This window comes from Lactuca serriola, chromosome 8 (genome assembly GCF_051521515.1).
Source record: "Lactuca serriola cultivar US96UC23 chromosome 8, Lser_US96UC23_V15, whole genome shotgun sequence".
NCBI lineage: Eukaryota > Viridiplantae > Streptophyta > Magnoliopsida > Asterales > Asteraceae > Lactuca > Lactuca serriola.
Genome location: NC_136415.1, coordinates 42,476,622 through 42,492,485, shown reverse-complemented (window position 1 = coordinate 42,492,485; position 15,864 = coordinate 42,476,622). Strand labels below are relative to the sequence as shown.

The 15,864-nt window shown below is 38.1% G+C and overlaps 1 protein-coding gene across 1 annotated transcript in view; it reads left to right on the top strand.

Annotated features, from left to right (window-relative positions):
* Positions 1-15,645, top strand: part of LOC145066493 (cytochrome P450 CYP72A219-like) — a 38,450-nt gene extending 22,805 nt beyond the window's left edge. Inside the window, exons 2-5 of the mRNA XM_079013763.1 lie at positions 13,659-13,879; positions 14,021-14,265; positions 14,675-15,059; positions 15,143-15,645. Of these exons, the coding sequence (XP_078869889.1) occupies positions 13,659-13,879; positions 14,021-14,265; positions 14,675-15,059; positions 15,143-15,568 (1,277 nt within the window). The 3' untranslated portion in view covers positions 15,569-15,645. The remainder of the gene's footprint in view (positions 1-13,658; positions 13,880-14,020; positions 14,266-14,674; positions 15,060-15,142) is intronic.
* Positions 15,646-15,864: the final 219 nt, after the last annotated feature.

Genomic DNA, 15,864 nt, shown 5'->3' with positions numbered 1-15,864 from the left:
TTTCTACTTATACACCTGATTATATGGGGTCTAATTTGTATGATCTAAACCATGAATCGGATAGGCACAACACGTACTCGTTCCAAGAACCTTTAATGTTCAACACAACCTTTAATCAGGAACAATTGATTCATAACACATACTTCAACCAAGAGCAAATAATCTATAATCAGATCCACTTATGAATGAAATTCCAATTGAATTTCATCCATATGTCACACCCATACAAAATGCGAGGGGAGATGGAAATTATGGATTTTGTATAATAGTTGTGTGTCTTGGTTACATTAAAGATAATTGGCATCAAATTTGTTTAAATATACATAATGAGTTGTTAGCGTACTCGGTTGGGTACACACATATTTTTTTTTATTACGATTTAAACACCATAAAATCACCCACTGAATTTCAATAGATCACGTTTCGCGCCAAAATATCATTGGTTGATTATGCCACTCATTGTTAACAAATATGGTGTAATAGTTCAATTTTTAAGCAAAGATAGTCCGTCAACATGTTTTCCATTACGGCTTGATCCCCAAGACATCTCAACTCATAGAGTTGTTGCTATTGCTCTTATTGGAGGTGATCATTATGTGAATGTTGATTTACAAATAACATATCCAATACCAACTATTTTGCCACTTTTGGTGTTACTATAGATCATCAAGGTCTGTTGGACAGGAATATTTATGTTGCTCGAGAGAATTCCTACATTTCTTTGTTTACAACACACAATAATTGTAATAATTTTTACAGTTATAGTATCTGATAACTAATAAAATCAAGTTTATGTTTTATTATTTATAGTTATTGAGATCTCTATAAATAAAACAATTTTTTGTATTAATATATGAATGTGTTCTCTGTGTTATATTGATAAGTTGTAACAACGTAAATTTTCAAACCAAAATTTTCATTTTTAAAACACATTAAAATCATTTTACATTTTTCAAAAACCACAAGTGTCTCAAATGTCAATAAATCCACAAGTAAAAATCACTATCTCAGAATCATAAAAATAATCTCGCTCTAGTGTGTACTATCAAGCCGGTGCCTTCCCGCGATCCTGAGAAGTACCTGAAACACATATCACACAACACGGTAAACATAAATCTTAATGAGTTCCCCAAAATACCACATACACAAATAATTAGCCTCTCATAACTATAACTCGGTGTGGACCCTCTGGTCATGTGTCTCTGTGAGGACCCTCCGGTCTCACAGCTTGGGTTGGACCCTCCAGCCCTGTATTTTGGTGAGGACCCTCCAGTCTCACAGCTCAGGTTGGACCCTCCAGTCCTATATCTCAGTGAAGACCCTCCCGTCTCACAACTCGGTTTGGACCCTCCGGTCCGATCTAAGAAAAACACAGAATAACATAGCAAATAACACAAAGACAGAAAAGCACAATATCATATAACTCAATATAAGCACATAGGACTCTCTGGTCAAATAACTCAGATTAGGCCCTCCCGCCGCTCGGTATTACCACTCAGGTAAGTATAGTAAGAAGACTCACCTCGTAAGAAATCAGATAGCCTCGAACTCAAATCACTGGTCTAGCCTCCGCCTAACACAAACGATAATTATTTCTAATTAATAACGGCTCTCAAAGAAGCTAGAGTAATCCTTCTACAAACTCACTGAAGGATAAAAGACCATTTTACCCTTCCATGGCCTTAATAGTCCACAAATTGACCAAACCCTAAAAGTCAACTCAAAGTCAACGACAGTGCGTACAAGCCCTCTACGTTGGGCGTAGGGATGAAAGTGGGTCCAAACCCGGACCGGATGGACCCGGACCCGGAAAACCCGGAACCGGTTAACGGGATTTTATAGAACCGGAAACCGGACAGGTATATAGGAATCGGTTCCGGTTCGGTTCCGGGTATGGTTCCGGGTAAAGTGGGTCTAGAACCGGAAAACCCGGAAACATCAAAGTGGGTAGGTTGGAACCGGATAAAGTGGGTTTAGACCCGGAAAACCCGAAAAAACCGGAATTTTTTGGTAATTACTTACTACTTAGTGGGTTGAACTTTGAAAATTTTCATATTAATATCCCGACTTTGGGGGGCTGTAACTTATTGAATACGAAACCACAATTAACAAAATTAGAGTCTAAAATCATGTACAAACTCTAAAATACACTATGGAAAAACCCGCATGTCAATCCAAATTTAAACGAATGAGATATACTTGTGTTAATATTTTCACATAATACAAAGTACAAAAACAAATAGCTGAAAAGTTGAAAATTTTCAGTTTTGATATCCCGACTTCGGAGGATTGTAAATCATTGAATGTTAAACCAAAAATGACAAAATTATAGTCTAAACTCATGTACAAACTGTAAACTAGAATTTGGAAAAAAAACCACATGTCAATCCGACTTCAAACGAATTAGATATGCATGTTTTAAAACTTTCACCGAATACAAAAAAACTAAAAAACTAAAAACTTTCAGCTTTGATATCTCAACTTTTGAGGACTGTAAGTCAATGAATATAAAACTAAAAATGACAAATTTATAGTCTAGAATCATGTACAAACTCTAAACTACATGTTGGAAAAAACCGTATGTCAATTGGAGTTGAAACGAATAAGATATGCATCTTGTAAACGTTTCACAAAAACTGGTTCCGACCCTAAAAGTGGTTCCGGTTCCAAAAACCGGTTCCGGATTTTAGACCCGGTTTACCCGGACCCAAACCCGGATTACCCGGAACCCGGATAAATCTAATTTTTAAACCCGGAACCGGACCCGGTTCTATATATTCCGGTTCTAACGGGTCCGGTTCCGGTTCGGTTCCGGTCCGGTTTTCCGGTTCTAAATCTCATCTCTAGTTGGGCGTACTCCTTTGCCACGCATGCATCAGGGATTCTTAGTCCTATGTTGCGCGTACTGGGATTACGATCAGCGTACATCCCAATTTTTTTTTCTCACTCGTTTAGTCTTAATCCGTTAAGACCTTAGCTAAAATTTCATATCTGGGCGTCCTAAAGACTCTTACTCCATAAAGTCCGCAACTTTATGCGTTTGCATGGCTGATAAAGCCACAAACTTCAAAACTCTCACTCTCTATTCCCAAATATGCTCATAACTCATGCATGGTTTGATTCAAACGTTCAAGTCTCGATTTTTATGACTCTACACCACTCAAAACACTCAAAGGAGTTTATAATAAACTCTGGAGCTCAATATCTCATAGAGCATCCAAATTTGGGACCAAAACCCTAAAATGGACTAAAATGATGCACAATTCAAAAGAGTGATAAAGCTTTAAGCTTTATACCTCTAACTGAAGCTCCAACCATAGATAAGCTCAGATCCAAAGCTTGGAATCCTACTCCTTCCTCTTCAAAGCTTCTTCTTCACACCAAAGAAACACACGAACACTCAATAACTCACAAATTGCCTTACTAGCTTAAGGGACGAGAAATTAGGGTTTGAGAGGTTTGATGTCTGGCAATGGTGGCCAGATATGAGGCCATCATGTCCTTTAAATAGGGGCATACCCCAAATTATGGTTTTCACTCTGGGCCTAGTACGCCCAACGTACCTTCTGGTACGCTCAGCGTACTAGGCGGCTTCCGCATCAAAAACACGCTTATGAGTACGCTAAGCGTACACTTACGTATTCCCCGCATACTCATTTACCACCCTTTTCTCATATAAGGACCAACCTTGACAATTACCAAAAGAACAAGGGTTTATAGAGTATACCTGGTCTTGGGATGTTACAATTCTCCCTAACTAGGATCAGACTTCGCCCTCGAATTCATGCTCCTGAAAATAACTCTGGATACTGCTCACGCATCTCGGACTCCGGCTCCCAAGTCCACTCGGACCCTTACCGATGTTGCCACTGGACCTGAACCAAGGGTACCTCTTTGTTCTTCAGAACCTTCACCTTCCGGTCTAAGATCGCTATTGGCCTCTCAATATAATTCAGGCTCGCATCCACCTGAATGTCCTCTAATGGTACCACCGTTTTCTCATTGGCTACACACTTCCTCAGCTAAGACACATGGAAGGTGTTATGAATCTAACTTATCTCTGCAAGTAGCACCAGCCGGTAACCTACCTTACCTATTTTGGAGATCACTTTGAAAGGACAAATGTATCGGGGCCCCAGCTTTCCTCGCTTCCTAAATCGGATCACCCTTTTCTATGGGGATACCTTCAGGAGGACAAAATCTCCAACCTGGAACTCTAACTCAGATCGTCACCGATCTTCGTAACTATTCTGGCAACTCTGGGTCGTCAGTAACCTCTGTCTAACCTGTTGAATCTGCTCGGTCGTCTTCAACACTATCTCAATGCCACCCATCACTCGCCGTCCTACCTCTCCCCATCAAATGGGAGTCCGATACCTCCTCCCATATAAGAGGTTGAAGGGAGGCATGCCAATACTGGAATTGTGGCTATTGATGTAAGAAAAATCAGCCAAGGGCAAGTAGGTGTTCCAACTTCCTTAGAACTCCATGACACATGCACGTAGCATATCCTCGAGCGTCTGAATTATTCGCTCACTCTGTCCGTTTGTCTGCGGGTGGTATGCGGTACTGAAATGCAATCGAGTACTAAACTCCTCATGAAACTTCTTCCAAAATTTGGAAGTAAAGCGCACATCTCGATCTGACACTATCGAGGTCAACACTCCATGCTGTGCTACCACCTCTCTCACATAAATCTCGTCAGTCTCTCTGTAGAAGAGCTCTCACTGATGGCGAGGAAGTGAGCGCTCTTCGTCAGCTGGTCCACAATCACCCATATCACATCAACCCCGCGCGTAGTCCTTGATAGCTTGGTGATAAAATCCATCAAAATATGTTCCCACTTCCACTGAGGAGTCTCAAGAGGTTGTAACGGGCTATGTGGTTGCTGGTGCTCCGCCTTAACCTGGCAATAGGTCAAGCACCTTTCATCTACCCATGCCATGTCTCTCTTCATACAGGGCCACCAGTAATCTCTCTTCAGGTCCAAATACATCTTAGTGGCCCCTAGGTGGATCGAAAACCTCAATCTATGTCCCTCATCCATCAATATATGTCGAGCTCCACCCGTATAGGGTACCCAAATCCTACCTCAGATAGTCATAAGCCCACGACTGTTCGTCACAAACTCACAGTCATTCTTATGCACACGTCTCGGATCGGAGCACTCGCTGCTCTACGGCTCAACTACCACATTAGCCTTACCTGGATGATATAAGATCTTGCAGTCATAGTCCTTCACTACATCCAACCACCTCCTCTGCCTCATATTCAGGTTTTGCTGATTAATGAGGTACTTCAGGCTCTTGTGGTCCATCTATATGGTACACTGGACCCCATACAAGTAGTGGCGCTAGATCTTGAGGGCGAACACCACTGCCCCAAACTCCAGGTCATGGGTGGGATACCTCGTCCCATGAGGCTTCAGCTGCCTCGATGCATATTCCATCACGTGCCCCCTCTACATCAACTCTGTGCCCATCCAGAATATAAAAGCATCATAATAAACCACAAAGTCCTCCACTCCCTCGGGTAGGGCTAACATTAGTGCTTCACACAATATTTGGTGAAGGGTCTCAAATGACGCCTACTGCTCAGGCCCCCTAGTAAATGTAACTCCCTTACGGGTCAATCTGGTGAGAGGAACGTCAATTTTGGAGAAATCCCTGATAAATATCCGATAATAGCCAACCAATCCTAGAAAACTCCTGATCTCGGTCAGGGATCTCGGCACCTCCCATCTCATAACTGCCTCAATCTTGGCGGGTCGACCAATATCCCATTCTGATTAACGAGGTGTCTCAGGAACTGGACCTCCCGTAACCAGAAATCACACTTAGAGAATTTGGCATAAAGCCTCTCTGTCCTCAAAACTCCAAGAATCTCTCTAAGATGCTCCTTGTGCTTCTCTCTAGATCTCAAATACATCAGGATATCGTCGATAAACACGACCACCGATCGATCCAACATAGGCCTGCACACCCGGTTCATGAGGTCCATGAACACCACCGGTGTGTTGGTGAGCCCAAAAGGCATCACCACAAACTCGTAGTGCCCATAACGATTCCTAAAGGCCGTCTTCTGGATATCCTCCTCGCAGACTCTCATCTGATGATATCCAGATCTCAAATCGATCTTGGAAAACCGAGACGCCCCCTGCAACTGATCAAACAAATCATCGATCCTCGGTAGTAGATAACGGTTTTTAACCGTCAGCTTGTTCAATTCTCGGTAATCGATGCATATCCGGTGTGAACCATCCTTTTTCTTGACAAAAAGGATCGTCCCTCCTCACGGTGAGCTACTCGATCTGATAAAACCCTTCCCCAACAGCTCCGAAACTGTGAGGATAACTCCTGCATCTCTAGTGGAGCAAGACGATAAGGTGCCTTGGCGATAGGTGCCACTCCCAAAACTAAATCAATCCAGAACTCCCCCTGCCTCTCGGGAGGCACACCCAACAACTCCTCGGGAAAAACATCCGGAAACTCACACTGTCACACACTATCGGAACCTCAACAACATAACTCATTATTTTTGTAGTAACCCGCATATCCATCACATACGCCAAAAAGCCCATACAAACTTGCTATAGATTCTGTCTTGTTCTGGCGGCAGAGCAGAAAGATGATCCAGATCGGGTTCCCTCGCCATACACCGTAAGCACTCCCCCACTAGGGTCTCATATTTTCACCATCTGACGCTCGTAGTAGATCAGAACTCCAAACCGGCTCAACCAGTCCATGCCCATTATGACACAGACATCCCCTATCGCGATCGGTACCAAGTCTATCAGGAACCCAACACCAAAAATCTCCAATACACACCCTCGAAATACATCACTAGAAGAAACCGCATGCTCGTCGGATATAGAAACTCTTAGAGGTCAACTCAACTCCTCATGTCGGATACTGATGTGGCGACTAAAAGCTAAGGACACGAAAGATCGATGCGTACCCTAGTCAAATAGCACCAAAGCAGGTACAAACCACACAAGAAAAGTACCTATACACAACACAATATAAGTATAAACAAATCTCAAAACAACATATATAGATAAGGAGATACGTACTAACAACAACATCATGCATGGCGTGAACCTGTTCCGCTATCAGCCAAAATGCTCTCCCACGAGCCTTCGGAGGCTCGGCCTTCCCTGGTCGTCCATCAGTAACACGCAAAGCGGCAGGAGTGGTAGTCTGGGCTGATCCGTGAGTAAGCTGGGGATACTCGGCCTTCCGATGGCCTGTCTGGTTATAGTGGAAGCAAACAGAAAATCCCTTGGGGGCAGTCCCTTGCCATATGCCCCTCCTTGCCGCATTTGTAGCAAATCCCTGCCTGACAAGATCCATCGTGGGTCTTGCCGCACTTGCTACAAGTGCGACCCTTCTGGCCTCCAGCTCTCGAATTAGCGGACTTAGCCCGCTTAGCCGTCGGCTACGAATGTGTCGGTGTCATGTCTCTTCCCTGCTGCTCCCCCTCCTCTCTGGTTTGGATCTCCAACTGAATCTCCCTCCTCTTGGCATTGGTTTGCAACTCATCCAATTTACGATAAAACAAGTTCGCCATGAACTCCCATATATCCCTCCTCAAAATGCTCAAGTACCAGCTCACACGTTCCTGCTCAGTGGGCACGTGCTCAGGGCAGAACATTGCCCTCTTATGAAACATCCTCGTAATCTCAGTCATCGACTTTGTCTTCTACTTGAGAGACAAAAACTCCTGTGCCAAACGCTCCCTCTCCACCTGAGGAACATACTCATCTCGAAATTACTTGGTGAACCTCTCCGAAGTCACTACAACATGATCTGTAGGAGTAAAATCAGTCGTCACAAACCTCCACCAGTCCTTCGCTCCCAAGCGAAGCTGGTTCAGTGCGAACCGGACTCTCAGATTCTTTGGACAAGAACATGTATAAAAACACCCCTCAATGTTAGTGATCCATCTCATGGAAGTAATCGGATCCTGTATCCCATCAAACTCTGGTGTCTTCGTGTTGCTGAACTCCCGGAACAACACTGAGTTACCTCCCTGTGGCCTAACGGCAGCAATAGCTGTAGTGGCTGCAGCAACAACAGCCGTAGTAACAACAATGTATCATTCATCAAACATCTCAATCAGGGTGGTCTTGATAAACCCAAACATCTCTGGTATCACCTCTTGAATGGTTGCGGCCACCTCATCATGGATGATCCTGCAGATCTCCTCATCACTAGTCCCACTGCTCCCGGGGTTATGGCGTGTACCCACCATGATGTCTCTGAAACACAACACAAAAAATCATCAGAGACTCACTCGAGCATACTCACACTCAATCACCTGTCCCTACTTATTCCTTAGCATCCTAAGGATTCTTACTTGGGTTGCATACAGATCTGGTGCTTTCAGTAGTACGAGCCTAATACTAGCTTCCACACCAACCTGTAGTCACCCCAAGTCCTCCTCCTAGGATCCTAGTTCACAAGTACTCTAAGTGTAACGAATAACAAACTACTCTCTCATTTGATCTCTCATGTACTCATATAGGTATCTTTCCTAGATTATTTCTCAACTCAAAACTCTCTCTAAGTGATTCCTGCTAGACACTCTTACTCAGCTCATACTCAAAGCACATAACAGATAGCAACGACACCCTATGCTAAGGCATCACAAATCAGGAATCTCTAGCCCTATGTATGAATTACTTAGCCTATTCTCTAGCATGCATCACTAATATCTCATAAATATCTCATAGCACAAATAAGTAAGGGTATTTTGAGAAATCACCGTTCGGGCTCTGGCTGATTGTACACATTGCTCCAACTCGTTTTCTCTTAAAACTCTTTGTCATTTTAGAAAAAATCATTTGTTTTGAATTTTTTTCTCAAATCCTCAATTTAAGTTCAGACATACCTGAAGGTACCCCCAAATCTCTCAAACTAAGGCTCTGATACCAACTTGTAACAAAGTAAATTTTCAAACCAAAATTTTCATTTTTAAAACACATTAAACTCATTTTACATTTTCTCAAAAAGCACAAGTGTCTCAAATGTCAATAAATCCACAAGTAAAAATCACTATCCCAGAATCATAAAAATAATCCCGCTCCAGTGTGTACTATCAAGTCGGTGCCTTCCCGCGATCCTGAGAAGTACCCGAAACACATATCACACAACACGGTAAGCATAAATCTTAGTGAGTTCTCCAAAATACCACGTACACAAATAATAAGCCTCTCATGGCTATAACTCGGTTTGGACCCTCAGGCTATGTGTCTCAGTGAGGACCCTCCGGTCTCACAGCTCGGGTTGGACCCTCCAGTCCTGTATCTCGGTGAGGACCCTCCAGTCTTACATCTCGGGTTGGACCCTCCAGTCCTATATCTCAGTGAAGACCCTCCAGTCTCACAACTCGGTTTGGATCTTCTGGTCCGATCTTAGAAAAACACAGAATAACATAGCAAATAACACAAAGACATAAAAGCACATTATCACATAACTCAATATAAGCACATAGGACTCTCTAGTTAAATAACTCAGATAAGGACCTCCGGCCGCTCGGTATTACCACTCAGGTAAGTATAGTGAGAAGACTCACCTCGTAAGAAATCAGATAGCCTTGAACTCAAATCACCGGTCTAGCCTCCGCCTAACACAAACGATAATTATTTCTAATTGATAACGACTATCAAAGAAGCTAGAGTAATCCTTCTACAAACTCACTAAAGAATAAAAGACCATTTTACCCTTCCATGACCTTAATAGTCCATAAATTGACCAAACCCTAAAAGTCAACTCAAAGTCAACGGTAGTGCGTACTGGGATTACGCTCAGCGTGTGTCCCTGTTTTGTTCTTCTCACTCGTTTGGTCTTAATCTGTTAAGACCTTAGCTAAAATTTCAGATCCGGACGTCCTAAAGACTTTTACTCCATAAAGTCTGCGACTTTATGCGTTTGCATGGCTGATAAAGCAACAAACTTCAAAACTCTCACTCTCTATTCTCAAATATGCTTATAACTCATGCATGATTTGATTTAAACATCCAAGTCTCGATTTTTATGACTCTACACCACTCAAAACACTCAAAGGAGTTGATAATAAACTCTAGAGCTCAATATCTCATAAAGCATTTAGCTTTGGGACCAAAACCCTAAAATGGACTGAAATGATGCACAAATCAAAAGAGTGAGAAAGATTTGAGCTTTATACCTCTAACTGAAGCTCCAACCACAGATAAGCTCAGATTCAATGCCTGGACTCCCACTCCTTCCTCTTCAAAGCTTATTCTTCACACCAAAGAAACAAAAGAACACTTAATAACTCACAAATTGCCTCACAAGCTCAAGGGATGAGAAATTAGGGTTTGAGAGGTTTGATGTCTGGGAATGGTGGCTAGAAATGAGGCCATCATGTCCTTTATATAGTGGCACACACTAAATTAGGGTTTTCACTCTGGGCCTAGTACGCTGGCTTCCGCGTCAAAAACACGCTTATGAGTACGCTAAGTGTACACTCACATACGCCCCGCGTATTCATTTACCACCCATTTCTCATATAAGGACCAAAATTGACAATTACCAAAAGAACAAGGGTATATAGAGTATACATGGTCTTGGGATGTTACATAAGTCACTTAAAGTCCTTAATTATATATATATATATATATATATATATATATATATATATATATATATATATATATAACATATTAATCATATATTGAAATTATGAGGTATAAGATAAAAAACTTTTTGTACAAATCAATTATGCATACACAAATCATTAATAATTTTCAAAAATTTAAAGACTTGAATTAAAAAAGATTATTAAGAAAATTTAATTTTGAGCAAAATGACAAATTTAAAATACAAAATTCATGAGAGAGCTATTTATGGCCGCTGCTTTGTGCGAATACAGATCTAGTAAAGTTTTAAAAAATGTTAAGGTTTGATTTGAAAATCAATGAGTTTAAGGGCATTTAGTGTAAATTAAAAGGTAAAGGATTCAAGAATTTAAATGGCGTATTTAATTTAATATATTAATTAGGTGTTAGACCCGTATGTTATACGAGTTTGATAAAACAAAAATTAAATATAAAAGTTTAAACAAAACTTTGTTTAAATTTGAAGTTTTAGATTTGAAATTTAAAATTTAAAATTTGAATTTAAAAGGAAACATATTAAATACTATATGAGTATTAATATTGTAATTTATTGATTATTTTCAATTAAGGTAATTATTAATTGATATGTAAATATGATGTGTTAATTAAGAAAAGATTAAAAAAATAAGAAAATGACAAATGGAAAAAATATTTTATCAAAAATACCAAAAAATGACATATGTCCAAGTTAATGAAAGAGTGACATGTGGCAAAATTATTTTCATTTATTAGGAAGGATATTAGTCAAATTTCCCGACTGACATGTATAATTCAATCAATTCATTTGTGTATTTGGTAAGGTTTTGGAAACCATACTCTCGATCGAATTGAGTGTTTTCTTGGTTTGATGGTTTAATTGGTCCAATTGGTTGGACCGCTCTTAAAAACCAGATGATGTTATAATTAAATCATTATTAGTTTTAATTATATAAAAATTACAAAAAATAAAAAAATAAATATTTTTTTGAAATTCCCGGTTTTTACCGGTTTAACTGGTTTTCATCGTTTAAAACAAGTTCACATAACGAACAATATTTTGGCCTCTAAGAACCGATTCCGGGACTGGTTGTACCGGCCGGTCCGGTACGGTTTTCAAAACATGAGTATTTGGAATTGAATTCATGTATTTAGAATTACCTAAAAATAAAATGCTGGTTATTTTGAAAACCAAAACATAAACGCAAAAGCATTAACTTTAGATCTTAAATCTCAGATCTAATTAAAAGAAAACTTAAACATAAAAGAACGATTATTACATATGTGATTCTATTGAGTTTTCAGGATCTGTGAGAAGAATGAGTTTTCCGGTTGATCTCAATAAACTCTATATAACCCTCATCAATAAAAAAATGATATTCTTTGTGTATTTCCGTATCTATTGATCTGCTCTTCATCATATATATATATATATATATATATATATATAAAGAGAGAGAGAGAGAGAGAGAGAGAGAGAGAGAGAAAGAAAGAGATACCCTAATGTGAAAGATGAAATAGATCTTGAAGATCTTGAGTTAAACTCAGAATTCAACCCACAAGGTAAGTAAATATTTTATAAATTGGTCCATCAACAATTTATATTATTATCATAATAAATGAAATTAATGATAACATTACGTGTGTGTGTATATATATATATATATATATATATATATATATATATATAAAGTGGTCCCATTATTATCTAACAATCTCCCACTAGACCACGAATATATAAATGTATGCATAACCATATAAACACATTAATGAATCTTATCATAATATTGGTACCCTTAAAAAATATCGTCCAGTAATCATAATAGTATAAGATCAAAGCGGTATTCATTAGAATTTACGTAGCTAAATCCATCAATGGTCACATATAAATATAAAACTAACGACATGGATTAAACATGATGTGTTGTTTTAAAATCTAAATAGATTTCCAATGAGTTCCTCTTTAGTTTGAAGTGAGATCAAACTTCAAATAAGTGCAACTAATAATGAAGTTAACCGAATTCTTAATTATGTATAGAAAAACATAATTGTTCTTAAACAAAGCATAAAGCACCATAAAACTCTCACTAAAACTAAATATCACACCAAGGTGTGTAGTATGCTCATGAAATACCTAAGGAGGTAATCTATTTACGAGCGAATCAACTTTAATGGAGTTTGTTTTATATGCTATATATATTTCCATTTTGCACTATTGTGTTAACAGAAGGAAACTTGATGTCAATATTCTTTGACTTAATAGAACTTTTGTTGTTGGAATATAACATTGCTGCCTTATTATCATAACTTTAGTGGTATTTCAATACCAATAACGTGTAGCCTCGTAACAAATTTCCACAAACATATTCCGTGCTACAAATTATGTTGCCATTATGGAAGAAGATACTGAAGTCTGTCCATGAAATGACTCATCATGCTAAAATGTAAAAGTATCCCGATATGGATCGCTAACCATTTTGGCATCTAATAAAATCAACTTCTTAATAAAAATGGTCTGCAAAACATTTGATTTCCTATAGTTGAGCATATAGCCCCTTTTTATATATAGATACCTCAAAATCTATTTGGCTGCTTTCTTATGATCCAAACATGGGTTGCATAGATATCTGCCCAAAACCATAAAGATAAATTTATTCCCACTTAACCTATGATACACAAAATCATCTACTGTATTTACCTAAAAACCAGCAAAGATAATAAATTAATGAAAAATGTGGTGCCACGCATGAGATATCCAAAGTTGAGGTTGTTGAGTTTGTGTATTCAAAATAGGAGATTGCATATCATTGTCGATCACTGATTCATAATTTGCATACTATTGAAAGCAATAAATTGATAAAAAAAATGTGGTATCATGCATGGCATATCCAAAGTTATTATTTTTTATATATATATTTTGATGATTCCCTAACATTTTTGTCCTCATTGTAATGTTTTGGATTTTTGCATATTCTTTGAAAAAGTAGTATGTAAAACGTGTGTCAGTGTTCTTTTGTTGGGTTTTTGTCCTAATTTCTAGGTAAGATTTGCTTCACATGGATGGGGACAAAACCTATGGTGCACATATTTGAACCAACTATGATACGGGAAATTTTGGCGAACTATTATCAATTTCAAAAGCCATGGGGTAGACATCCGTTAACAAAGTTGCTACCAAGAGGATTAATCAATGCAGAAGGTGACCAATGGATTAAACATAGAAAAATCATCAACCCCGCATTCCATGTCGAGAAGCTTAAGGTTTCTTAAAACTTCATTTTTCTCCTTTTCAATACACTATGTAACATATATATATATATATATATATATATATATATATATATATATATATATATATATGAAAACAAACATCATGTGGGTGAATTTGTGTTTTTTTGGCAGCATATGGTACCTGCATTTTATTTAAGCTGCAGTGAGATGATCGAAAAATGGGGGAAACTGGTAACCAAAGAAAGCTCGTGTGAAGTGGATGTGTGGCCTCATCTACAAACCTTTTCAAGTGATGTAATTTCACGTACATCATTTGGTAGTAGTTTTGAGGAAGGAAAAAAGATTTTTGAATTTCAAAAAGAACAAGCTGAGTTGATTATAAAGGGTATACAGTCGATTTTCATTCCAGGATCAAGGTAATTAAATACTTTTCAAAACAACATTTTAAAAGGGTTAATGTCTTAAATAGATAACCAACTATATATAATTTGTTTATTTTCAAAATAAAATTAATTTTAGAAAGTACTAATAGAATGTATGTAATGAGGTCTTTTTGTTCATAAAATACTTTTCTTTCGATAGTATTTTGCGAACGTATTGTTCTAACTACTTATCTTCTGATTTTGTTTTATTTAAATAACCTGTATTGTTAAAAAATAGTTTGTTACTATTTGTGTCATGGCAACTTATTTCTCCCTAAGTAAACTAATAGCATGCATATTTAATCATAACACTTTTACATGTGTGGTGATATATTATTTGGTGGTTAGATCGGTACAATCACTACATTTTGGTATTTTATGGTAATCAAATAAGATTTTATAGATTTTTGCCAACAAAAGACAACAAGAGGTTGAAATATATTGACCGTGAGGTGAAGGCTTCAATAAAGAGCATTATTGATAAACGAGTGGTTGCGATGAAAGCTGGAGAAACTATTAATGATGACCTTTTGGGTATTCTTTTGGATTCCAATTACAAAGAAATCAAACAACAAGGGAGTAGCAATTTTGGATTAAGCATTGAGGAAGTAATCGAAGAATGCAAGCTTTTCTACTTTGCAGGACAAGAGACAACGGGAAATATGCTTGTTTGGACAATGATTTTATTAGGTCAACACACAGATTGGCAAACACGTGCTAGAGAAGAAGTCTTACATGTCTTAGGAGATAAAAGACTAGATATTGATGGGTTAAGTCACTTAAAAGTTGTAAGTTTGTCCATATTAATTATAAATTTACTAATACGCCAAAGTTCTTATTTCTTTTGTATCTTAATCATCTCATTTTGCAGATTAACATGATTTTCAATGAGGTTCTTAGACTATATCCACCAGCAGTAATGTTAAGACGACTGATACATGAAGATACCAAATTAGGTAAGTTAACCTTACCAGCAGAAACCCTTATCCAACTAAACACATTGTTTATGCACCATGACAAAGATATGTGGGGTGAAGATGTGAACGAATTTAATCCTGAGAGATTTTTTGAAGGTGTGTCAAAGGTGACCAAGGGTCAATCTACATATCTACCATTTGGAGGTGGCCCTCGTATATGTATTGGCCAGAATTTTGCTATGCTAGAAGCAAAAATGGCACTTGCTATGATTTTACAAGGCTTTTCTTTTGAGCTATCTCCATCGTACTCACATGCTCCACATACTATAATCACTCTACAACCTCAGTTTGGTGCTCACTTGATTTTACACAGACTTTAGGTGGTTTGTTTCACATATTTTAGTTAATAAAACTATGTTGTATTATACTTTTGTGGTTACAGATCTATTCAACTGTAACATATGTATTATTTATATCATTATGTATTGTAATCAATCATGCATAATGCAAATGGATACACTAGTTCTAAGACAATATTGTTTACTATACTAAAAAAATCAAATGTATTTGTTAGTAATAAACAATAATAAATCACACACACAAAATCACACTATTTTATGTGGTTCGATCAATGTGACATATGTCTACATGGCATGAGAGAGTGTTCTTATTCATG